This window comes from Pyrgilauda ruficollis, unplaced genomic scaffold (genome assembly GCF_017590135.1).
Source record: "Pyrgilauda ruficollis isolate IOZ18807 unplaced genomic scaffold, ASM1759013v1 scaffold201, whole genome shotgun sequence".
Lineage (NCBI taxonomy): Eukaryota > Metazoa > Chordata > Aves > Passeriformes > Passeridae > Pyrgilauda > Pyrgilauda ruficollis.
In genome coordinates, this window is record NW_024519319.1 from 349685 (window position 1) to 375134 (window position 25450).

The 25450-nt window shown below is 46.6% G+C and overlaps 1 protein-coding gene across 1 annotated transcript; it reads left to right on the forward strand.

The window, feature by feature from the left end:
• The first annotated feature begins 773 nt into the window (after nucleotides 1-773).
• Nucleotides 774-23479, forward strand: SINHCAF (SIN3-HDAC complex associated factor). The gene is made up of 5 exons (XM_041467189.1): nucleotides 774-1152; nucleotides 11079-11226; nucleotides 12881-12980; nucleotides 13928-14054; nucleotides 23445-23479. Exons 2-5 carry the CDS (start codon nucleotides 11099-11101, stop codon nucleotides 23477-23479), a joined length of 390 nt encoding a protein of 129 aa, XP_041323123.1. The 5' UTR covers nucleotides 774-1152; nucleotides 11079-11098.
• The last annotated feature ends 1971 nt before the right edge of the window (nucleotides 23480-25450 follow it).

Sequence of the window (25450 nt, forward strand, 5' to 3'; positions counted from 1 at the left end):
ACTCCTTAGGTGTTACCTTGTATATCACATGCTAATCCGTCTGACACAGTTTTCAAAGGAAATCTATTTCAACATAACCTGCCAGCCGCCTCGTGAAGCAGCGCTTCCAAAATTGCACAAAAGAGCGCGAACCCAAAGGTTGTGATGACGCGACTTTTTAATTCACTCATTGTGACGCTGCAGGAAAAATTACATAAGCCACTGATGACTTTTAAAGCGCTTTAGAAAACGAACATTAAAATTAACCCGGAGCGGAAAAAAACCCCTTCCCTGTTCCCTGTGACGCTCCCCCTGCGGGGCTCGGTGCGATGGCCACAAACGCCGCTAAACGCGGTGGGGACGGGATGCGCCGCGCTGGGAGGGGGCAGAGTGTCACCGGCCTGTCACCGCGGGTGGCAGGGTCGTGATGCGGGGCTGTGTTCGCGGCGATGCTGCGGGGCTGGGCTGTGTTTCGGCGCTATGTTTGCAGTGCTGTGCTGTGTTGCGGGGCTGTATTTGCGGTGCTGTTCGGGGCTGTGTGTGGGGGCTGTGCCGTGTTTGCGGTGCTGGTCGGGGCTGTGTGTGCGGGCTGTGCCAAGTGAGCGGGAGCGGGATCGGGGTCGGGAATGGGATCGGGATCGGGATCGGGATCAGGAATGGGAACAGCATGGCCCTGGCCAAGTGAGCGGGAGCGGAGTCGGGAATGGGATCGGGAACGGGGTCGGGAATGGGAACGGCATGGCCCTGGCCAAGTGAGCGGGAGCGGGGTCGGGGTCGGGAATGGGATAGTGTGCGGGCTGTGCCGTGTTTGCGGTGCTGTTCGGGGCTGTGTGTGCGGGGCGGACCCACAGTGCCGGGGCGGCGCGAGGCAGGTGCGGGGCGGGGGCGCGCGCCGCGTGCGTGAAGTCACCTCTACCGTCACGGCGGGCACCGCCCCCTCGCGCGCTTCCCGCGCGGCCCTTTCTGCCTTAAAAGGACAATGGGGCGCGCGCAGCCGGTGGGGCCCGATTGATGAGAACGGAGCCGTGGGAACGGCGCCTGCGCAGAGCGGCCGAGGGGCGGGGCGGCCGCGGGCTCGCGCGCCCTCCCGCGCCGGCGGCAGAGCACGGGGAGCCGGAGCGCGCGCAGCGGCGGGAGCGCCGCGCACCGCACGGGTGTTGTGGGCGAGTGGCGGTGAGTGATGCCTTGCCTTCCTCCCGGCCGGGCTCCAGCTGAGTTCTGTGGCTGCTTGTTGTTTCGTGTTGTTCGGGGTTTTGTTTTGTTTTGTTTGTTTTGTGTTGTTCGCTCTTGGTGGGTTTCCTCTTTTTTTTTTCTTTTTGGTGGTGTTGGGATTTATTTTTTTTCCAGCAGCCGGTGGTTTCTGTTCATTCCAACTTACTCCCCGGAGCTTGTCCGCAGTTTTGCAGCGGCAAAAATACTTTGCCGCCTTGAAACGCTTTGACACGCGTGTGGCTTCTGCGAGCGGCGTTTCGCCCGGTTTTTTCTTCGATTAGTAGAGTTTTAAAGGATGCGCGAGCGGAGAGGAACGCCTCCCGCATTGTTGCGGAGCCATCCCTAGAACTCTGACTTCTGCCCCCCCCCCCGCCATCCCAAAGTACGATTAAATCTCCCAAGTCTTTAGGAGGAAAGAGTAGCCAGTTCCCCATGATTTAAATCCGAAAGCAGTTATAAGGTGCGGAGCGGGTTTGGAAAACCGGGCTGCTTGGCGATGACGGGCTGCAGGGCGCCTTTCCCGGGCCGCGGCTGCCCTGGCTCGCCACGCGGGTGGCGTGGCCCCGCGGGTGCGGAGCGGGTGCCGCAGGTGCGGCCCCGGCGCGCCCCGCAGCGCACACCTGTAGCGCCCGCGCACAACTTGGTGCCAGCGGCGTGCGGAGGGGAGGGGGACCCGCTGGTGCCCGCCATCCCTCTCTCCCCGTGTTTCACGTGGGGAGAGCGGGGCAGTTCTTATTGTTTCCAGTTATCATTCGTGATTGCGGGGGAGTCCGAGTCCGTGCACGCTGCAGAGGAGCAAACGTGCGGCCGTGGGCTGGCGGGACACGTGCTGTCGGTCGCACAGGTCGCGGCGTGGGGCCTTCCCCGTCCTGCCCCCCGGCCCGGTGCGCGGCGTTCCCGGCGTGGGGCCGGTGCGGCGGGCGGCGATGGCGTCCTGCCGCTCCGTAGCTCGGTGCCAGTGCAAGCGGCTCCCGTTCCTGCCGGCGTGTGCCCGGCGCCAACAAGTTTTAACTCGGGGCTGCGCGGCGCGGGGCGAGCGGCGTGCCCCCGGCGCGGCACGTAGGCAGCGCCCGGCTGCAGGGAAAACAAAGGGCTCGCATGTGCTGCGGGCGGCGCGGCTCCCCGGCGCGCCGGGGCAAAGCGCTCCTCCGCGCCCGGTGGGGGCTCGGCCCCGGCCTGGCGGGTGTCGGTGGGGTGACACTTGTCGTGCACGGGACGGTGTTTTTTAGGGGCTGCCTGCTGGTTTTGGAGGAGTTTGGAGGGGCGGTGAAACTTTGGATGCACGCGTGCTCCGCACGGCGCTGCGGCGGGCGGGCCCCGGCGGCCGCGCTGGGGCTGCCCCGGGCTCTGGGGTCCGCGTTGCCCCCGTCGCGGCGTGCCCGCGTTGCCGGGAGGTCTGCGACGGGCCTTTGAAGTGAAACTGTTGCCATGTTTGAATTACGTCAGGGCCGAGCCATGAGGAACCGGCGCGGGGCGGGGGGGAAGGACGGGGGGCGGCGGGGCACGGTCGTCGCCACGCCGGAACGGGGGTCCGGGTGCTCGGCGGTGCGGCCGCGGCTCCATCCCCGCTTCCCGCCGCTCCCCCCGCGCCGGATGGGGCGGCTGCTCCGCGACCGCGTGGTGGGGCGGCGTTTGCAGCGCGGGGGCCGCCTCGCAGCGCCCACCTCCGCGCTCGGGGCTTTCCTCCCTGGCGCGCCGCCTTCCCCTTCCTGTGCTCTTCTAATTTATTTCTGATTTTACTCGTCTTTCGGCGAGTTGAGCGCTTGGCAGCCCCGCGCAGGGCGGGAGGGCTGTGCCCACCCGCGTGTGCGCTCCCGCCGCTCCACCTGACTGGCGGGGCCGCCCGCGAAAGTAGGTCGTGTGCCCCGGGGGGGTCTTTGTTCCCGGCGCCGCCGCCCGCCCGGCCCCGGCTCCGGCCGCCGCTCCAGCCGCCGGCGCTAACGGGGGAGCGGGGCCGTGCCCGGCGCCACGCGGTGCCCGGCGGCAGCGGCGCGACCGAGCTCTGCCTTTTTGGGCGTTTTTTACCATTGTTATTTATGGTTTGGTGGTTTTTTGTTTTGTTTTCAAGTCACCGTCTTGCGCCAGGAAAGCGCTCCCCGTTGCGCTCTCACTTTGGCGAGATAAAAGTTGCCGTCTCCTCTCCTACCCCCCTGTCCGGATGCGTGTAGCTGAAGGGATTTAAAGGGACCTGCCAAACCTGTTGTTTACTCGGGCCGTGCCCGCACGCAGCGAACAGGGCTGAATCCCGCCTGCCGAGCCCCCGCAGCGGCGCTTTCCTGGCGGGAACAACCCCGGTTCATCCTACAAAGAGCCTTGTCCCCGACTGATGGCCCGTCCTTCGGACCTAAATTATTCAATTAACATTACAATTGCAAAAATCTTGGGAGCTGCCCCCCGGCGCTGTGTCTGTGTCGGCAGCCGCTGCAGGATGCTGCCCGCTGCCGTGCCCTAAACACGTGTCTGGGCTGGAGGCAGGGCCGTGCCACCGTCCCCTCATGGCTGGGGAGCGGCAGGAGAAGGCCCAGCGTCCTGCACTGAGCCCACAACTGCAGCAGCAGTGGCTGTGCTTGAGCACAGCCTGTGATGCTCTTTTTTACTTTGAGTTTTAATTAGGAAGGTGGCAGGCTGACAGCCGTGCTCACAAGTGTTTCACTCTTTGGACAAGGCAGTAGGTGAGGGTGATGGTTCCTCAGCAAGCTCCTTTACTGCTGCGTGCTTGCTTCCAAAGCTGAGACTGCTCCTGGCAGCCGTGTGCAGGGTGTGTGCACCCCCTTCTCACCAGCCTGCAGGCAGACAGATCCACTGCGTCATTTACAGCTTTTAAAAATTAGAGATTGCACATGCTCTGCACCGTAGGGACAGAGAGTGAACTGGAAACTTTTCTGCTGATACCAGTGGACACTCAGCTCCTTTGATACACAGGTGAGCTCTAGGTTTCTTGGGATCTGTGGTACTTGGTAGAAAAGCAGCGAGTAACAAGTCGGGATTTTCAAACACACCCACAGGCATGCAACATCCAGCTCCCACTGAAAGTAGGTGGGATTGAGTGCCAGAGCTTCTGGGAAAAATTCCTCCTCGCTTCATTCTCTAAAAGAAGCTAATTGCTGATGTATTCGGTCTTCCTTTAAGAAGAAAATATCAGTGACTTCTTTGCAGAAGATGTTAAAAAAGCTGATGAATTCACGGAGGCTAAAAATAAAGTTAAAACTGACGGTTTGTTGTCTCACTCATGCTGAACAGCTCTTTCTGTGTTCCCTGCTTTGCATTGATTCTTAACACCTCATTTCTTGTACCTCTCTCATAATGACATGAACGACATCCACAGGGTCCTACTTGACAATCAGCTTCATTCTTGCACCCCCTGTAGTGCTTGCTTTTTAACACAAAAAAAAAAAAAAAGCCACTGAGCTGGGACTTGAAAATTGCCCAGGCAGGGCTCCATTTCACAACTCAAGCCTTTGCATTTCTGTAGAATGTGCTCAGTCCAAAGTCCAAGTGAAATGACCAATAATACTGCTTAGGGACATGGAAAAGTATCCTTTTTAATGAAGTTACTTCAGTTGTTCTGCCAAATAATTACTGCTCCTTCTGTTTAAGTCCCCATCCAGGTATGTTATCCTCTTTAAAAACAACATAAAAGAACCTAGCCAAAAAACACAAATCAAAACTGTTCAGTGTCTCACGATCCAGAGTGGCTGTGGTGTTTTCAGTAGCAGGTGCTCGCAGACAGCATCATAACAGCTGTGATGACTGCACTCAGATAAGCATCACAGACTGAGCTCCAGCACATGTTTCAGAACATCCCAGTTTTCCTTGCTGGGCTCGTGCTCAGGCTGAGTGTGGTGTTAGTTATGCAACAGGAGTTTCAGGCAGGGAGAAGTCATCTTTCAAGATGGAATGTCTGCAGGTGGGACAGGTTTGGAGTTTTTTTTCCCCTTATGCAAATCTTGCTGATTATTGTTTTCATGCTTTGGCCTATCCCTTCTGGAGCACAAACTACACAGCAGTTCAGAGGAACACCCACGTGGCTAAGCTCAAATGAGTTAGGAACTTCCTTCCCAGGGAAGATTCAACAGGTGAATACACTTTATGACTTGACTGCTTCTGCAAATGTAACTAGGAACAGCTTGTGATCCAGCTAGGATGCCATGGGGACTTGAACATGGGAAAGAAGTGTCCAATTTGATTTTTGATGCATGCTTAGTAGTTGCTGCTAGGTGCACTGACTGTGCTGAGATTTTGCTTGAGCACTAAGCACACAACTTAGTGCTGTGGATATCTACCAGCAAAAGAGTGACTTATTCTGTCAGATGAAAGATTCCTGAACATGTGGTTTTGACCTTTTCTGGTTTTGCTGAACTCATCAAGTGAAAGCATGCTGTGACATTCAGATGTTCCTGGTAAATACAGCTTTCCTCCAAGTAAAGTTCTTTTGGGTGGAGATGAAGGAAAGTGCAAGGAAAATCTGAGGCTATAGGGGACCAGAAGAGTGTACAATATGCACAATTTCAAGGTTATGGTTGTTGGTTATTAGTACCTGTTTTAAACTATAGGGAGAGATGACAGTAAAAAATATTTCTGCAGATACTGAAGCTGCATTTTCAGATGACTTCCATTAGATTGGTCTCTTACCATCCTGCTAAAATATTCTTTTTTTTTTTTTTTTTTGAGGGATCTCTTCCAGGGGTTTTTTGCAGCAGCCTGTGAACTCAGGGGAGGTATGTTTATGTTGAGTCTCTGATACAGATCAGTTCCTCTGTTGATATACAGTTCTCTGTCTTACAGTTGATTTGCAGTTAGAGGTATTGCAGTTTATTTCAGCAGAGGGACAGGCTCAAGAATTTATTGAGGTGAGCAACTCTGCTTCTGGCGCCGTAGACAGCTCTGGAAGCATTTTTCATGTGTGTACATATGCCTGGGTGTATGCTCTTGCAGATGTAAAAGCCAGAGCACCTATGTTCTTTCTATATTAAGGCATCTGTTTAGTTCCCTTTAAAAGAGAAGAGAATTAAAAAAGAGTGTAATTTTGGCTGTGTTTCTTAGTTCCAATGAAATGCTGTAGGAATGACAATTGTGAGATTTTTACTGACAGGAACCGGCTGCATCAACATATGTAGGGTAGATGGTATTTTTCTTTAGCCCAGCTTCAGGGAGGCTGTGCCAAGGCTGTTGTGCATACAGAAAGGGAAATCAAATCGTTGTTCTCTCTGGCAAAGGTACTGGCGCTTCTGGGTTGCACAAAGGGTGAACGATCCCAGGTCAGAGAGGGGAGATGGGAAGAGAGGAGGATACTAAGTATGTGGACTGGCATGCCTCTGCTCTCTTGTAACTCCAGGGAATGTTTCTCTTTCAGCTTTGCAAGAAGCAGGTGAACATGTTCGTTCCCATGTTCGTAGCCTGGTAATTGTGCTACAAAGGGAGACATGCCTGTCTTCTAGGAATTCCGTCCTTTCTATTACAAAAGGTTTTCATTCTTCTTGAGTGATCAGAAAGAATGCAGAAGGAATCTGGAAAAGCAAATGAAAGTGGCTCAGCTTACTTTAAGATCTGAAAGAGTTCAGAAGTTCTTCCCGAACTTGAAAACTTAATGAGCATATGAAGCAATGCCTCCTTTTAATTTAGATCATCAAATTAAATTTTGCAAAGAAAATTAGACATCAAATTCTAGTCCTGACAGGTAACAAAAACATGAAACCATTTTCACACACATGCTTCTTTGTACCAGCCTTTCACAAAGGTAATAAGCAGGGTGTGGGGATTTTTTTTTCTTTTCCTTTTTTTTTATTTCCCACTGCTTTACTGTTCTCTTTTGCAAGACAAGTTTCTATTTTTCATGCTGCTTTTTCAGAAGTAAGAGAGCAGAAGAATGGAGAGAGCTCTTTCCTGGAGACTTTTCTGAGTCCATTCAGGTTGCTAAAGCAGTTTAAAAAGCAGAACTTGAGGAAATAGCAACTTCTGCAAGGAAAAGGTGTGGAGAGGGACACCAGGGAGGGAAGAGGATCACTTTTCCCCTGACTTGGGGGAATACTGCTTTCCCACTAGTGCAGATAAATCTTCATGTCTGCAGAATGACGGATAACGCTCTGCTAAGTTTTCTGATTCTTTTTTGGAGATCTGTCCCTTTCACTTCTGTGCAACTGCTGATATATTTTAATAACGTGCTTAAATTTGGCAAATAATAACAAAGTTAAATAGCATTAATAACATGCTTAGATTTGGCAGAATTATGTTGTGTAATGCTTTTTAACTCCTAGGCAAGTTACTTAGTTTTTACTTGCCATCTTTTTTATCTGTCCCAAATTTCACATGGTTAAAGTTCCACAGCTAAGATTCAGGTGTTAGGGCAGCTGGCATCCTAACTCCCTGGTTCTAATTAGAGATCTAAATTGCAAAGCTTTCAAGTTAAACCTTTTAAATGGCACAGTCATATTTACTTCTAAGTCCATAGTCCATATTAGCTATTAAGCTCTCCAGCTGACAGAATATTTAGTGTATAATGGTCAAATGGCAACTGTTTAGGATTAAATGTGTAACTGGACTGATGTCTTCCATTTATAACTGCACTTGGATGCAGTTGTCAGAGAAATCTGTTTAACTTGTGGTTTTGCTACTAGCTCTTCCCCATTCAGGCATGATGTGTGGTAATACCATTGCTGACCATTCATCAAGTGGGAAACAGATGGCACTAGTTTCCCTTCTATTGAAGGATGGTGTTGAAAGGCTGCTCCTGTGAGAATGGCAGCAATGATGCAAACCAAAATATTTTCAGAATATATGTGTTTTCCAGGCTTTTCCAGAACATTGATTGTAAAACATGCATCTTATTCTACTGTGGTGTAAATACCAGCTGGTGACAGAGATCATCTTATCACTGTCTGGACTCCTGGAAGAAACTTGGTTAGAAAGTAAACTGCATTGTTGACAGTTGTTCCTTGCCACGTAGCAGTCAAGATTTTCTTGCCTTAAGTTTGGCAGCACGGGTGAACTTTGTGTCTGCAATTAGTCTTTGACTTTCTAAAGAAAAGTACCAGGCCACAGATTTAACATTGGAGTAGTCAAACAACATCTAAAATTGCTGTTTGGAAGTTGAAAATTCCCAGGTGAGCATGCTGTTGGATCTCCAGAGGCTTGTTGAACAATGTCCTCAAGAGTATCTCCTGAAGAAGCACATCAGGTGCTAAGAAACTAAATACTCACAGTGTTTGCCTAGATACTCTGTTGTTTATTTTCTTGACAAGCCAGAAATATTTACCCGATTTGGCTGTGCATTCATTTGCTGCACATCCAGCAGAGGCTGAGAGTAGTTCTGAGACTACCATCCCTCCATGAGCCCATTCAGCAGGTCACTAATTGGATGCCTTCTTTTACTTGCTAGATCTGCTCCTGGCCTTCTGGCCAATGCTGTACTAATAGGGAGTAGTGAATCTCCTAAAAAGCTGACACCATTTGGGGTGACTTTGCTGGACATTTGCACAAGACAGCCTTGGGAGAACATAGCCCTAGGTGAGCTCCTTGTGCTGTCAATGTGAAGAAGGGAATTCAGCACTTCAAGCCTGTGGAAGACAGCATGACCTGGGATGGGAGGGAAGGAAGGACTTATCCTTTCCATCTCTCTCCTAGGCCTGGAGGATCTCCTTGGCATTCAGCTTGAGCAAGTGCCTTGCCATCAACAGGCTCTACAAGTCAAGACAAGCTTTATGGAGAATTGAGTCTTCTTAAATGTTGGTGCAGTAGTAATTCTGAAGAGCCACAACCTCAGGGAGCCCCAAGTGGTCTCATACGTGCTAGACTGAAATGCAGACATGCCCACTTTCAGCTGGAAACAGGTTCCTTGATGGATTTTTTGTCAGAGTATTAACCAACAGTATTGGATACAATTTTTACTTTTCTCTTGTTCTTGGGAGTCTGGGAAACTGCATGTTTATCTTGCTGTGCTCCTGTACTCTTGATCTTCCCGGGGTGGGGAGATGCATTTTCACCTCTACATAGGACTGTGCCTGGGCTTGGGTGGTTCCCTAGCTTTTGCTGTGGTCCTGCAGAAGTGTATGGGATCTTTTCCTGTTGCACCCCATCCCCCTGTCAGTCAGGTGAGTGTAATGCTGGGTACGGTCATTTCGTGGAAGCATGTTTCTGGCCTCACCTGAACCTGTCTTTCAAAATATTTTATTGCCATAATGATGTGGCAAGTCCTGGCAGTGTAGACATAAGATTTCAGATGATTTTTCTCTGTACCACTGGAAGGTAAAAGGATTACAGCACTTACCTCTCTGAAGGTGGAGGATTTGGGGACAGATGCCTATGCCACAGACATTAACCAGTAACCTGAGTTGGGTTAATGGGACTTGGTAGTACCTGGGACTGAGAAGTGACTGAGAGTTCCCCCTCACCACAGTTGCTCCTCTCTTGAAAGTCCTTCCTGAGCTGCAGGGTCATTCAGTAGGTTTTTTTGTTATCTTCTTAATAAATTCAGCAGCTTGGCCTTTGCTAAGGAAAGAGAGGGAAATGTTGTGTTTTTTGCATGGCTCCATCCAATTTTAATTTTTTTTTAAAGCTGTGGGAACCTATTCTCCTGGAGCTTCCTGCAGCCTGTCCCTTCTCTGAGCCCTTGGTGTGTGGTGAGCAGCAGAGGTGGCTGCTCGCTCCTTGCAGCAGGTGCTGGAGGCAAACCTTGCACCAGGGTCTGTTCAAAAGAGAACATCTTGGAACAGTCCCTGCCTGCCTTATGAGACTGATGCTGTGTGGCCTGTGAGGACTTGCTGTGTGTCCAGGCCCAGTGCCAGGAGAGCAGCAGCTTTGCTCGGTTGTTGGTTTGGGTTTCTGAAGCGCTGTGGGAACCCTGTTTGCTCTGACAGTGCTTCGTGCTGTGCCTGACAGGGGTCTGCACTGGGGAATGACCAGATTAGGGGAGAACTGGTTGGTGAGGGATCATGGTGACTGCAGTGACTAACTTGAGAAGTTTCTGCCTGGAAAATGGCTCCACTATATGATACCAGTTCTGATAGCAAATCCCAGCCTTGGTGTACTGAAAAGAATAGGATCAGGAGCAGGAGGGCATTCTTGGCTTTTTCAGCTGGTGCCAAGTTTGCAGAGCTGGTGGTTACAAAGCAACAACTTCCCTGTAACTGGAGTTCCGTCCTTTTGGCAGGGCGTGTGTGGTAGGCACATGCTGAGATGTGCCCATGGGTCTTGCTCCTTGGCCCTTTCTTTCCTAGTTAGGTTTCCTTCCCATGGAAAGCAGGGTGGGGAAGGCAGGAGGCTGAGAACAGAGCATGTGCTGACATGGAGCTGGGATGCTCACCCAGGCCCTGAGAAGAGAGAAGTGCAGGGTCCTGCAGTGCAGAGAGGGCCATTGAGGGCTGGGTGAGACTCCACCCTGCTGTTTTTAGAGCAGCTTTTCAGGTATGTCTGCCCTACAGCCCGGGGGTATGACTGCAGCTCATTTAAAATGACTCCTACTCACTCTCAGCAGAGTTTGCCAGGGGTGTTTCCAACCAGCACGGGTGGTGGTGATGAAGTAGTTCAGTGACCCAGAGTTCAGCTGCCAGCTCCCTATCCATGGGCTTGGACACATGGCCTGTCCTGCAGCCAGCTTTGCCACATGCACGGGAATTTCATAGGCCAGGTTGGCTGCATTCACACATCTGGGTTGTGCTGCCTGTAGATGTGCCCTTGGAGTAGATTTCTGCAGTAAATGAGCTTGTTGTGGGTCCTGCTGGGTATTGCTTAATATTCCAGCTGTTAATTATATAATTTTTTTTAACAACTGCATTCTAGGTGCATCTGTTCTTCTGAGGCAACGTGGGATAAAAAACTATGCCCTAATCTAGCAGTTTTTCTTCCATTATCTAACAGTGATAATTAACACCAGTTTCTGTTTGTTTTCACAGGATACAGCTGGGAGGAAAAGATGTTTGGCTTTCACAAACCGAAGATGTACCGGAGTATAGAGGGCTGCTGTATTTGCAGAGCTAAGTCTTCCAGTTCTCGTTTTACTGACAGCAAACGTTATGAAAAGGATTTCCAGAATTGTTTTGGGTAAGATTCCCACCTTGGTCAGCAGTTTTGGCATTGATCTCTAAGCTGCAAACCTGATGTACTGTCCTTCTTGCTCTGAAAGCCTGAGAGATTAGGTTAGCAGAGGGGAGTGGTGGGAGAAGGCTGCCTTCAGCTTCCTCACAGCGTTCCTGGGCAGACCAGGAGGGGCCAGATCCTCTGCTGCTGTGTATGGTACCATTTAATTTTCAGTCTGTTGTCACTGCCAAGGGAGAGCTGGTAATTCATAACACCAAAGGATCAGGCTTGTGTCTCTCCCACCTCACAGCACATGCAGGGATTTTAGGCATCTCTCAGACTGTGCATTTTTTGCTGGTTCCATAGAGGTGTAAACACCTACATAAAATAATGAATTCCACACATCCATGGGGGCTTTCTGTGGCTCTGAAAATTCAAGAATGTTAGATAAAACTTGATGAGTAAATATTTAGCAGTTTCAGCCGGGTTTTTGCAGAGAATCCTGTTACAAATATTGGTGTCTTTGTTCAAATAGGACATAGCAATGTGTTATTAAAATTTCTCATTGGAAAACCATTCTCTTGGAAAGTGATTAGCTTTCCAGTTAGGCAATGTTACTTGAAAGCATTGGTAAATAAAACTAAATACTAGAGATTTCTTGTACCAGTTACTGTGATCTTTCAATTTTTTTTGAATACTTTTGAAGAGCTTTGAAATTTTGTATAAAATTCACAAATTTTCCCCACTTTTTCTAGAAACGCTCTTTTCATGTAGTGAACTTTAGAGTGCTTTGTATTTACCTTGGATTTTTGTACACAAGTCTGGTGCTGGCAGTTTTCCTTATCATGTTTCTTCACTACTGTCCTTGGCCGTCAAAGCCTGTGTGCAGATCCATTGCTTTTTTTTTTGGTGGTTGTTGTTTTTAACTGCAGTGAAGCAGTTTGCAGTTTACCAGGACCATTGTTGTTGTGCTATCTGAAATATGTTTGCCAAGGTAAAAATGCAGCCTGACCACTGGGCAGATAATGGTTTTCTGAGCCTGCCTCATTAATCTATAATGATCCAAAGTCTTCCTATTTAATTAGCTGAAAAATTTTGCAGTGTTTCCCTGTTGTATTTCTTTTAGCATGGGTTAGCAGTAGAGATGATTCCTGAGGAAAGCTTGTTAGAGGGAGCAATATTGCTGTCATTCCAGTGACTGCTGTTTCTGAAATCTTATCCTGTGCTCGTGTGGGAGTGTGTTAGGTGGTGTTTGTTACTCATCCTTGAAGCTCTGTGGGAAAGTTAAGACCTGAGTAAGCTTTTGATGTTTGTTCCCAAGTGTACGTTTGAATAACATGATTATTCCTCCTGCTCCAAACTAACCAATCCACTTCAATTGTGTCTTGGTTTTGGGGGAAGAGATTCCAAAACCTGCAGGTGATGGGTCTGTTGTTTTCAGTGCCCCTCTGGAGGCAGATTGTGACACCTTTTTATTTCTGTGTGGAAGAGTGCTTTCTGAAAGTGAGACCTGGTCTTTAAATGGCACAGTTGGAGCATCCCAGATGAACTGCAATGTCAGAAAAACAGAATTTCAGAACCCTTCTTATTCATCAATTTTTATACTTCTTGCTGTTACCAAGTGGAGGTGTGCTCTTATTAACTGTTGTTAAGTGATCTTTGCTTTTGTTTTTGCCAGGCTCCATGAGGCTCGCTCAGGAGATATTTGCAATGCCTGTGTTCTTTTGGTGAAAAGATGGAAAAAATTACCAGCAGGATCCAAAAAAAACTGGAATCACGTTAGTAATTTATTTCTCTTCTGCCCCAAAACTAACTATTTCTAGAGAGGAGAGGTGCTTGCAGGGGTTTGGGGTTTGCTCTTTCACCCACACTCTGCTTTCTCACCATCAGCATCTCTAAATCCTTCCTGGAGTATTTACTACTGTGTGGCTCCTACCTGCTTATGTGCAAATGGTGATTATGCAAGCCTGAGATGTAGTCACAGACCAACTTGCCTTGTAATTATTTGTTTTCCAAAGCTCATAACTTTGTCCAAAAGTCTCTTATGACATAAAAAAAATAAAATTCAAGTTTGGCCTTTATCCAAAATTGGTTGGGTTTTATTTTCCCCAAAGTGATTTGCTCAAGCAACACACTAATCAATCTCATTTAATCAGATAATTACAATGACTAATAATCTTGCAGCTATTTTCACTCATATATTCTGTTTTGATATGTCTTAATTCAATTCAGGCCTAAGGCTGGGAGGATGATCAGGATTCCTTGTGTATAATAATCTTTATCCAGCATGCCTTGATAGAATTGGGAGCCGTAACTACCACTAGCTTTACTCAAAAGTTAAATTTATGACTAAACCACCCCCCCCCGCCAAAAAAAACCCAAAACCACAGAGCAAATGCTTGGCAGACACTCTTAACTGGACCAGTATGAGCTTAAACAATTATTTGGTTCTAAACTGAATGTGTTAAAAACGGGAAGTTGGTAAAAGTTGAACCAAATGTGCTTTTTAAACTAGTTTGCTGTGTTTTCCTGCAGACTCAGCCTCTTGCAGAGGCTGAGATTTAGCCAGATTTAAATGAAACATGAGAGTGTCAGTGCACAGAAATGCCTTGGATTAACCAAGGGGGTTTGCAACACCTTCTGCTAAGTCAGTACCTGTGTCTTGACTGGAGCAATACCTGGGCATGATGCGTAAGTATTCAGTCATGCATTTTCTCTGTCCTAGGTGGTAGATGCCAGGGCTGGACCCAGCCTTAAAACAACATTGAAACCAAAGAAAATGAAAACTCTCTCTGGAAGCAGAATAAAGAGCAATCAAATCAGCAAACTGCAAAAGGAATTCAAGCGGCACAGTAAGTGGATCCAAAGAAATTCTGGCAATAAACTTCAGCCTTCCCTAACACAGCTCACTGTTAACTGTCCAAGCTGAGTCACTGTCTAGATTTGGTTGTGCACTCCCACGTTTGGGCTCTCCCTGTTTTCACAGCCTCTTATCCTCTGAGAGTTTTGGGAGGATGTGGAATGAGAAGGAAGAGCTTGTGTGCAGGGTGGGCTTCAAGACAGAGGTGGGGAAGTGGCAAGGGGGCATGAGGAGTCTGGGTTGAAAGTGCAGGCAGTTCTGGCTTATGTCCCACACTTAAATGACATATCCCTGGAAAGAACATCCTGGGCAAAGATACTGAAACTGAAGCTGGAATAGGCTTCTCCCTGCTTTCAGTCATGCGCTATGGCCATTTTCAGCTCTCTTTTCCCAAAAAAACATTGCAGTCTTTTTCTTCCCTATGTATTTTTAAACATAGATTTACCCCACCCTTAAATTCCTACCATGTTTCCTTATACCTTCCTCTGCCAGTCTCAGTGATTTCTTTCCAGTAGTACAAGGACTCTCCAAACAGATTTGGATTCACAGCTTTCCAACAAAACCACCTGCCAGTTATGCTCTAAATGTGTGTCAGTACTTAAGGCTTTCCTTCTAAAGCAAACCTTCCAGCTTCTTAACTGTTGCTGACTTGGTCTCTCTCTCTCTCTTTCAATTATCCTGCCCAGTCAGAAGGAGAAGTCTCCAAAGAATCAGTAAAGGCCCTGACCCAATGAGCTTTTATCTCCTCATTCAAGGCACTGCAGTTAATCTGATTTTGTCACTGTAGCTGCCAGAGATGGCAGCTGAAATGTGGGAGAGCAGACACTGTTGAGGTGTGTCTGCCCTGGGTCTGTAGCTCCTGGTCTTGATCTAGCAAAAGCTCAACACTACCTAGCACATAATGAGAATATATATATATATATATATATATATATATATATATATATTTTTTTTTTTTTTTTTTTTTTTTTTTTCCCAAAGACCTGTTGTGGATTTAGACACAGACTTGTTTTCTGTTTGTGAGCAGTCTTTTTGCCCCTGTTCTCTGGGCTGGAGGCTCAATAAAGTAGTGTCTGGAGTCAGACTTCCTTTTTGCATGTTTGTGAATCCTGTATATTCTAAACAAAGTACTGTCTCCCTGCCATTTCTTCCAGGCAAAAGGTCTGCTGTGGAATTATTTACAAAGGGCGTTTTGGAGAAGTCCTCATAGACACTCATCTCTTCAAACCTTGTTGTAGCAATAAAAAATCTGCCACTGAAAAGCCAGAACAAGAAGGACCCCAATCTCCAGCAATCTCCACCCAAGAGGAGTGGTGACTTCCTTGGATAGCTGCAGAAGGTTATACAGATCCTCTTATTCTCTGGAAAAATACTAGCAAAGTGACTGTTCACTTTGGACACCTGCTATGCTGCCAAAAGACTATTCCCTAGAACTGTTTTGGGTTTTACTGCTATGATTCCACAAACTCTGAAGCCAGTTTGTATCCTTTCAAAAAGACTGTACATAATATTTAAGATGCTATGGAACACTTGGCAAAGCTGAATGCTGCTGCAAGGTTGTCTAATTTTCCCCCACACTCACTTCCCAAGTGAATATGAAGATGGGGTTTGTATATTAAAGTATATTAGTTCATGTTTCTGTACTGAAAGAAGCAGTGGTTGTAAGGCTTTTTTGGATTTTTTTTTCTTTCTTTAAAAGTTGGTTGGCAAACTTCCTAAATTCCCAAGAAAATAATTCATTCTTAGACATGTATGAGTCAATGAAATGAACTAATACATAGAAATGTTATAAGTCACCTCTCTAGTTATATAAATATATATTTTTAAAGGTGTGGCGATTTCACCCTATACTACTGACATAACAAAGACAAATATTTCATTCCTCCCGTGTGACACAGACTGGTAATCTGCAGACATCTCTACTTCAAGTGGTAGCTATCTGAGAAGGCCCCCAGCATAAAAGTGCTCTTGAGAAGGGGTGGGAGAGCTCTCCACCTTAACTAAGGATTAAGATTTACCTAAGAACTGAACATAGCAAAATGAGAAGTTACTTTTTTTTTAAGCCAGCAGTAGGCACCCTGGGCTTGGTGTAGTAACCCCTGGTGGTTAGAGATGGACCAAGAAACACCTTGATGCCCAAGTCAGGCGTAGATGGCAGCCAAAAGTGAGTAACTGCTCTCTGTAGGCCCAGTGCAGCTGAAATGTGACCGCAAACAAGACTCCTCCTAGTTTTGGACCTGACAAAGAACCAAAGCCCTTGCTAAGCAAGTTAGGCTCTGGTTCAGGGACATAATCTGGTTGCAGCCTGGGGTCTGGATTCACAATAACTGTTTTGAAACCCTTCCCCTGCAGTGTTTCTCTGTGTTTGGGTTTAGTTGTTTTTTGGTTTTTTTTCTGTTTGTTTGTTTAAGCAGCTGCCAGGTCAACACTTTTGTGAATACTGCATCTGAAAAGTTCTGCTAAGAATGGTGCCGTGCTGAATCAAGGCAGCAGCTCTGTTTGCATATGTGATCAAAAGATAATACTTTCTACACAGATTCCCAGACAAGCTCATGTGCAAATCATTGTGACACTCCTTCAAACTCTGCTTTGCCTCTAGAGTGGAAGCAGCTTCCTGGAAGATTGTGCTGCAGTTTTAGCTCCCAGTTGCTTCACGTTCCTTTTATGAAGGTTTTACTTGTGTGAGTTGGGAATTCTGCTTTTTGTTTGGTTGGTTTTTTCCTGGTTTTAGGGGGAGGGAGGATTTTTTTTTTTTTTACTATTACTCTTTTGGGATATCCTACAATGGATTGCTACATGGTGTGATTCTTGTGGTGTCCTGTGTAGGGCCAGGAGTTGGAGTTGGTCCTGATGGGTCCCTCAACTCAGCATATTCTATGATTCTAAGCTTTCCTTTTTTGTGAGTCATTGGCATAATACTGTGGTGGGTAGGGTTTAGGACTGGATTTCCATGTAGTCTCGGTTCCTGAAATGGGAATACTTAGCAAATTAAAATATAGATAGGGAAAGATATGCAGGTTTTAAGAGGAGCCTCTACCCTCAAAGCTTTTTTTTTCTTTCTTTTTTCCTCTCCTGTTGGGTCAGCCAATCTCTGGAGAGAAAGAAAATCAGGGGAAACAGGGCTTTGACTTATCACAGCCTTACAGCTTAGAGCTTTCCTTGGACTCATTTTGCTTTTCCTAAACTCTGAGGTTCTTAAGGGAGGACAAAGCTGCTTACCTTGCTTTTATTCTCAACCAAATAGAATCATTCAGGTTGGAAAAGACCTAAGCCCATTGAATCCAGCCATAGATATAATAGATACTTGATTGTATAAAGGCATAACTAGGTTGGGTCATGTCTAATAAGGGCTTGAGCAAGAGTCCTTGCTGTGTTTGCAGACACCTATTTCATGTGAATTTGTGTTTTCAGCATCAGTAATTCTGTACACCTAAGAAGGCTGCAGTGTTGGTGGTAGGATGTGCTCTGATATGGATCATCTCTTCTGTATTTATTTATTTATTGCTAGATTTCAACCGCCAACTGCTTCCCCTACTCCCTCCCACCTCTTCCATTCCCAGTAGTAATGCAAAATGAGTAGTCATGCACTTTGTATTAATGTATTAGAAATCTATGGAACCTGTTTTGTACTTTTATACTGTTCAGACACTTGTAATCCAAACTTTGTTTTTACTAGGGTAACGAATAAATTTAGTCTTATTTAGAAAATAAGCAACTTCTCATGTGTTTATTTCAGCCCTGTTCTTCTGTTAATTAGATTTAGTGTTGGAGCCAGCCCAGGCAACCCATGTTTCTATTTGAACAAGACCAAGCTTTTTTTGAGGGGGTGTGAGGTAATTCCCTTCCTATTTAGTTTGGAAAGAAGAGCAGAGCAAGGGAAGGAGGTGGTGTTTTTTATGACAGACAGCTGTCTCAGGGCAGAATCACAGAGCTTTCCCCTGGCACTGCATGTGTGTCAGGCATTCCTTTACAGGCAGTGGGTGGTGCTGGCATTCCGTGTTCCCAGGGGGCTTGCTCTCTGTCTAGCTCACCAGCAATCATCAAAGGCCAGCTGAAGTAACAGCATTGAAGAGTTGGTGCTGACAGCATTTGAAAACATCCCTTTCCAAATCCAGAGGAGTTGTGGAAGAGACTTGTGCTCCTCTGTTGAAGCTGGAGCCTGGTGTTTCCCTTCCCACAGCAGGCACAGGCAGCTGGATATGCTCCAGCAGACTGGTGGGAGCAAGGTCTCTGGTAGGAGCTGTCAGTGAGTAACTGAGTTTAGAAGATAATGGGGAAAACATTGCAACCTTAAGCACGATGCCTTGTTACAAGAGGCTATTTTGGACGTTGGTGGAGATGCTGATTTATTCCTGCTGATGTGCTGGCTGTTTTACAAATTGAGCATGATGATATCAGGGATACATGTAGAAATAATTTCAGAAAGCTCTGCATAGACTGCCAGATTGTAAGACAATAGCATCTGGTTTTGACATATTTGCATTATCTGCTGCAGATGCCTAAACATACCTTGGGCATAATTCAGTTCACCTAAAATGTGAAGTCACTGAAGAGAAGCAGATGCAAAAGGTGGTTTAAAGCAGGTCACCTACTGTGTAACCCATTATTTGCAACTTTCCACCCCGTTTCAAACAATTAGTCCCTTTTCTCACTCTCCCTTAGACTGCTGCTGCACACCAGTGACTGCAGCCATCATCAGGGTAACCTCTGGGTGCTGAGGATATCTGTGCTGATGGACAAAGGGCTTTGTGGGGCAGAAAACCCAGCAGGGTTACAGCTGTGGAGGAGGAAGCTCCTCTGGGAACATTGGGGAGGCATCTTCAGAGCAATGGGAAACAAAATCCTGGGTGTAAAGCCCTCCTGTGTTTCACCTGGGTCACCTGTCACAATGACAAGTGTCACATTGCTAAAATACTTCACAGTGCATATGCACTATAAAGGTCCTTTACAGAGGATTGTATTAAAAGATGAGAACAACAAGGCATGGGACAAGAAGATACTTTGTTGGAGGTCACCAGTGGACCATGATTTCCAAAGCCTGAGCTGGGCATCCAGTGCTGCTGCTGAAGAATGCAAAGGTAAATTGTTTGCTTTTGTGTGGTGCTGCATGAAGAGGAATTTTATTCTGATTTCTTTGGCTTTGAAGTCTCTGTGACTTCTACAACACTGAACCTGAGACATGCTTTCTGAGCAGATGGGTCCCGTCCAGTCCCAGTGACCAAAAAGTTACAGCTCTTCTGAAGTCATAAAAAACTTCATTTGAATATAATGTAAGAAGGGAAATGAAATGGTTCTTGTGTCACCTAATGTAATTTTTTATAATATCCAGATCAGGGGTAAGAGCAGTCTGACATTCTGCAGACCTGGCCCTGCAAGTGTCAAGGTTAGAGACACAACTAACTCCTTTTTGGCTTTAGTATTCTCTTTCCCCTGGACATCTGTCTATGAAGAGGAAAGGGAACATGTGTCCAGCTTTTGTCCAGCTCCTTGTTCTCAGACATTGGAAGTGTCACCAGGGAAATGCTGCTGGCTTCCTCTATAGAAACAGTCTACAGTAAAGCAACACAAAACCAGTGCTCCTTTTCAGGATAACTATATGTAGGGTTTGTAAAGCTGTGGTGATGCTACTTGGTTGTGATGGGCATAATGTAGCTAACCCAGCCTTTTCAGGAAACCCCATTTTGCTCTTTGGTGCCATTTCTATTGAAATTCCATGTTTGTGTTGACCAGCAGCAGCTTTCAACTCCATTAATGGGGAACAGGTAAGTTAGTAGTTATGTGTCTATAGAGAAGTTATACATTCTGAGAATAGAAAGGTACACAAAGCCCTTGTGTACTCCAGATCCTGAATGTGCTTGAAATGAATGTGACACTAACATTTCACGCCATCTATCATTGTGAATCTAGGTTTTGTATCTCTTTTGTATTTATTAATGAGACTTATTTGGCAAATACTTTCTACTGTATCTGAGAGGTTATCACTACAGAAGTGTGGGACATTCCTTGCTATTGCCTCTGGCCCAGCAGAAGAGTGACTGAAAAGGGACAGACTGCCCAGGTGTCCTAACCCTCAGTTCTGGGCATGGGAAGGCACTGGTCATGATCCTGCTCAGCCCTTGCCCTCGCTGGTGATGTCTCATCACCACAGACATGGTTTCATGCCTCAACTGCAACCTTGGCCCCACATCCCTACGGAAGCCAGAGGATGGGAGAGCACTGGAAAATGGACTGGAAAACACGTCAGTAGCTGAGACTTGGAGAGGAATGGGGCAATCGGGCACTTCGAGGGCTGCGGAGAAGGGGGTGGCACGGGTGGCTCTTACTGCCGACCTCTACAGCACGGCCTGACGGTACCAGGGAGACCACGGGCGTTTATGAGGAGGTTGGAAAGCCTCACTCCCCGACAGCCCCGCGGGGGCCGCTTCGTGCCCGGAGGCCGCCAGGTGGCGCCGGCCCAGCCCGGTGCTGGGCGGCAGCGGCAGCGTCCGGTCCCGGCTGCGGGTACAGATCCCTGCCGTGCCCAGCTGCAGTCCAGCGTCCCGGGCATCCTCGGCTTGGGTACAGCATCCCTGCCGTGCCCAGCTGCGGTCCCAGTGTTCCTTTCCCGGTTGCGAGTTGCCAGGGCTCAGGCATCGCCGGCTCCACGCCCTGCACCGGCACGGCCGGCCCCGCTCTCCCGCCGCAAAAACCGAGCACAGACCTCATCGCTTCTCTTCCTTGCTCACAGGCACAGGAAAATGGGGCTTTAATTGCCTTAATTTCATCTCGGAGAAGATGATGTATGTTAAACACACACACACACACAAAAGAAAAAAAAAAAAAAAAAAAAAAAAGAGAGAGAGAATGAAAGAACAAGTTTTTACCTGGGCAAACATAAGTTCATGGCAGTTATTATTTGTCTTCCTTCAGTGGATCATGGGCTGAGTCTGAGACTCTCTTACTTAAAGCTGTGGGGTTTTTTAAATGACACAGGGGATCCACAGACCTGGAACATCCCCAGGAATAAAATGGCTCTACACAAGGCAGTACAATACTGCTCAGCTCCTCTTCTGTTCTTTGCTTTACATAGTGGGATGTAGCAGACAAAACTCACTCAATATACCAAATCCCAACAATTATGAATGACCTTAGGGTAGAACCTAAATTAGTTGCTTAAATTTCCAATGCACAGGGGAGGTAAAGGTCAGCCAAGACCTCTCTATCATGGCACCTTTTTGGCGGGAGCAATCCTAGGACATAATATTGGAAGTGTTATGTAATTTGGGTAGTGGGTAAAATCCCTGGTCATATTCAATTAATTGCACTTACAACTGAAAAGCAGGTGTGATGTAGAATGCATGTACTAAGTTACCATACTTATTAGCTTAAATAAAAGAAGTGACTCTACTCTGTGGGTTGAACTTGTTAATGTGTGAACCAAATTTGCTTCCTGCTGGCAGTGATTGCTCCTGCAATAGGGATAAGCTGTCTTTCAATGTCCTTGATCCTCAGTGGGGGTGTGCTGGAATCATTACTGATATAATTCCTGGATGGAAAAAACAATATGAGTCTCAGCACGTTAGCCTGGACAGGTTACCCCTTAGTGGCTCAAGTTGTTTAAACACTTGAACTAACGACAAAATTCCTTTTTCCCACTCAGAATCTCTCTGTACCATCTCTTTACATGCGGTTTAATTGAATAGTGAATATTTATTTGGTCTTGCATGGTGTCAGACCTTGACAATCTTCAGGAGGAATCTCAACTTCTACTTTATGAAGTGCTTGCCCACTGCTGTTGCTGCTTCCCATGTTTTCAGGGGGCGACACCTGCAATTTGAGTTGTCCTCCATGAGTAGGGTGCTCTCCTAATTTGAGCTATCAGTTCCACAAAGTTTAGTACAGCAGTGATTGTAGATGTGGTACTGGTGTTCAACTGCTTGTAATAAACTGTGGAAGGAGCTAACAGTGGGCCTGTTAGCTGAAGGAGCAAGAAGCAAAGAAGTAGCTGATAAGGAGCTGTCTTCAAGGCTGTAACCAAGGAGACCAAGAGAAGTGAGGAACAGAAGAAAGATAAGAAGAAAACTTCGCAGCTAGATGATGTATTTTTAGAAAGTTAGTTAAGTCACTGTAACTTTTCACCAATGGTGTTATGTTGAACTATTGTGGCCAATAGTTAAGGTAGAAGAAGTATAAACTATCGCAAAGTGTATAAAAAGTCGGACATATTTCGTATTAAAGAGTTGCCAAATGAGACTGCTTCTGGTCCCTTTGCTGTGTCGTGACCGCCCCAACAACATCTGGTGACCCCCTGATTTGAGAGACACGCTGAAAAAGAGAGATGTTTTGCAAGGGAACAGAGAGTTCCTCAATTAAAAATGCCAAGGCTTCTGGGAAAGCTGCCAAAACTTCTGGGCGAACTGCCATTGTGTCTTCTTATCAGACTCCTCAACCTCTCTATCTTACACCTGGGCAGCAGCGATGATGCCTGCACCAGTTCGCTGAACTGTCTTTGGGAGAGAGCCCAGCTGTCTGCCCTCCCGTTTCTTTCTACTCTGGCCCAGCCAGTTGCTCCCCGCTCCCCTCTGAACTCTCTGGAAGATCTGTATGGACGATCTGTAAAGTCGTATCCGCTGCCCGACAGTTCAGAGTTTTGAGGATTGTTGATATCGAATGTGTAACATTTGTTATTCTTAATCTTTATAAGTAATACTGATGACTAATGATGGTTGTTGATGTTATATGAATGCCTTAAAAAGGTTGTTTTTACCTCTTCAAACACTTCCTGTTGATAAGTTGATTCTATAATTAGAATTCTCAGATTTTTGTGATAAGAAAGATCATTAAGGTATTGTTGTAGTATTTACAGCCGGCTTTCATGTGTTTCTTTGTTTCTTTGTGTGATCCTCTGTAAGACACGTGTCTCTTGAGATGTGGGAACCCAGGACACCTCTCTGGGTGCCCTGGATGGCCCAAGCCACTGGCAGGAGGCTCTAAGACCCTAGCATGCAGCCAAAGACATGTGAGGTTTTGATCTCAACCCATGGAGCAGATTGCCCCGTGGATTTTTACCCCCCATGTCAAGTAACTGTGCTTCCTCAAAGGCCTCAGCAGTTTTGGGAATTTGTTAAGAAGAAGGCAGCTGAAGAAAAGAATTGAGACTTAATAGACAAATTGAGTACTCCAAAACTATCTTACAAGAAGAGTGTTAATATAAATGTTTCTTGTAATAACCCTATAGCTTTTTCAGTTTTTAAAACTGCTCCTAGAACAAGGCAGGATGACAGCCATCAAGTCTTTGCCTGGAAAGTTGTGCAAGACCTCCAATCCAAAGTGGCTCAGTGTGGTGTGAGAGATGGCACCAGCCCTCTGGGCAGTCAGTGTGTGTCTTTGTCTGACCTACTAGATGAGCTGCAGCAGTTCGAGAGGAACATCTTTTAGACGGCATGCAGCGCTTCTGGTCCCTTTGCTGTGTCGTGACCGCCCCAACAACGACAATAAACCATAAGCCACAACTGTCTGTTCAACTCTTTCATGACCCAGACCCTAAGACTAGCTTGGTTGGTCTGAGCATGGTGCTCATAACACCACACTTGTTGGTTCAACCTGTGTATGGCCCATTCACTTAACAGCTGGACTTGATGATCTTTGTGGGTGCCTTTTAACTCAGAATATTCTGTGATCTGTGACATAATGGCAATGCCAACAGCAAACATTGGCTAAACACTGGCAAGTTCTATGAGACTGGAGTGTGTTAAAATGATCTCTGGCTGCTATTTCAGACAGGAGAGATAGGAGTGTGACTGAGTGACAGAACCTTTTTCTTTTAATCTGTCACACCACATCAATGCCCAAGCACACGGGTGCTCATATTGTGGCTGTTAGGTTTGCAGTATTGCGTACTTCAGCTGCTAGTGGGGCCAAATTGGCCAGAACTTCAGAAATTCTTCTCCCTGCAACAAAAATCCAGCATGGGGACACACTAGCAGTCTTTGGATCAGGGAGTGCAGGTGCCATGTGGAGTCAGCACAGTCTCTGGATTCCTTTTAGGGTTTGGGCTAATGTTCAAACATGAACATTGACTCACTGCCATCAGGCAGACAACAGATTTAAATGCTCAGAACATCAAGACCCAAATATTGTCATTGTGATCTTTGATTGCAAAGCAAGTAGCCAATATCCACTTCTCATCCAGGACCCATAAATTAACCTTAGCAGCTTGGCAGATAATATTTGCTCCATTTACTAAAGTGATTTTAACTCTTAGCATCTGGATCATACACCCAGCTTCTTGGCATCCTGCTTTGTTACTACTTAATGTTGTGCTCCTGTATCTATTAGAAATGTAATTAACATTGACAAGAACCAACTGGAATCTGGATGTATGGGTCATTAGTACATATGTATTTACAGGGTTCCACTTGTTGCATTTCAGTCTCACTTGGCTTGTGCCTCGAATGCTTTTGCAAATCAGCCACCTGAATGGACTCTGCACAATACAGGGTGAATCGGTAGCTTGCTTAAGCATCACCTGTGCCGTTTCTTTCAGTTTTCATCTCTTCTCCTTTTCTTCCTGGAACTGTTTCTGCAATTGTTCAGTACTCAGTAACAGGGGAAAATAAGATTTCCTCTCTCAGGTCTTGTTTCTCTCTTCTATAGTTTTCCCTATTCAAATTATAAAATACTCGTCTTTCCTTACACTCTGCTGAAGCAAGTAGGGTCCTAAGATGATCTTTCTCGATCATAAGTTTATCTACTTGGGTTCTCAGTTTTTCTTCCGTCTCCTTCTCAGAAGCTAGTGGTGACTTTGATGCCTCATTTTCTGTGCAAGTCTTATTTTTGGTGAGCCTCCTTAAATGTTTGCAGCTGCCAGCCCTCATCTCACTGAAGATGGCGAAAGTTTTTTCTAAGACTCCAATAAACAACATTAGCCTGTGGGGCCATAGTAATGAATGGTCTCCCAGGAGTTCCAACTCCCACATCAACATCTTAATCCTGCTTGTGGCAAGGGAGTGCAATTTTCCTTTTCCCCAGGCACTACATTCTCCAGAACAGCAGTGGATAATTTATCACTTCCCGAGAAATTCCTTTCTGCAGGCCTTTTGCTCACACTACGTTCCATCATGCACTGGGACCCTGCTGCTCCCTTTTGGGCAGTCTGCTTTCTTGGTGCAATTCCAATCTCCTGATTGTTGTTCTGTTTTCTAATTGTTAAGTGAAACCCATCCTTCTGCAATAGCTAATTAGCCCTAAGATCTCTTTTCCCACTTAAGGTCTTTCCCCTTGTCTTCCTGTCTGTGGGGTTAACATTTGCTTCAAGTGATCCTGAAATTCTGCTGCAGTGTTTTATCAAGTCCAGCAAAACTCTAACCATAGCAGCCAGATACTTGGATAACTAGTGGTGTAGGTGAG

What these genes read in the sequence shown, in the direction of transcription:
- SINHCAF (XM_041467189.1), top strand. Translation starts at nt 11,099, where the DNA reads ATGTTTGGCTTTCACAAACCGAAGATGTACCGGAGTATAGAGGGCTGC. An exon ending in GATTTCCAGAATTGTTTTGG is followed by an intron (nt 11,227 to 12,880) that starts GTAAGATTCCCA and finishes TGTTTTTGCCAG; the next exon opens with GCTCCATGAGGCTCGCTCAG. An exon ending in AAAGGAATTCAAGCGGCACA is followed by an intron (nt 14,055 to 23,444) that starts GTAAGTGGATCC and finishes CTGACCTACTAG; the next exon opens with ATGAGCTGCAGCAGTTCGAG.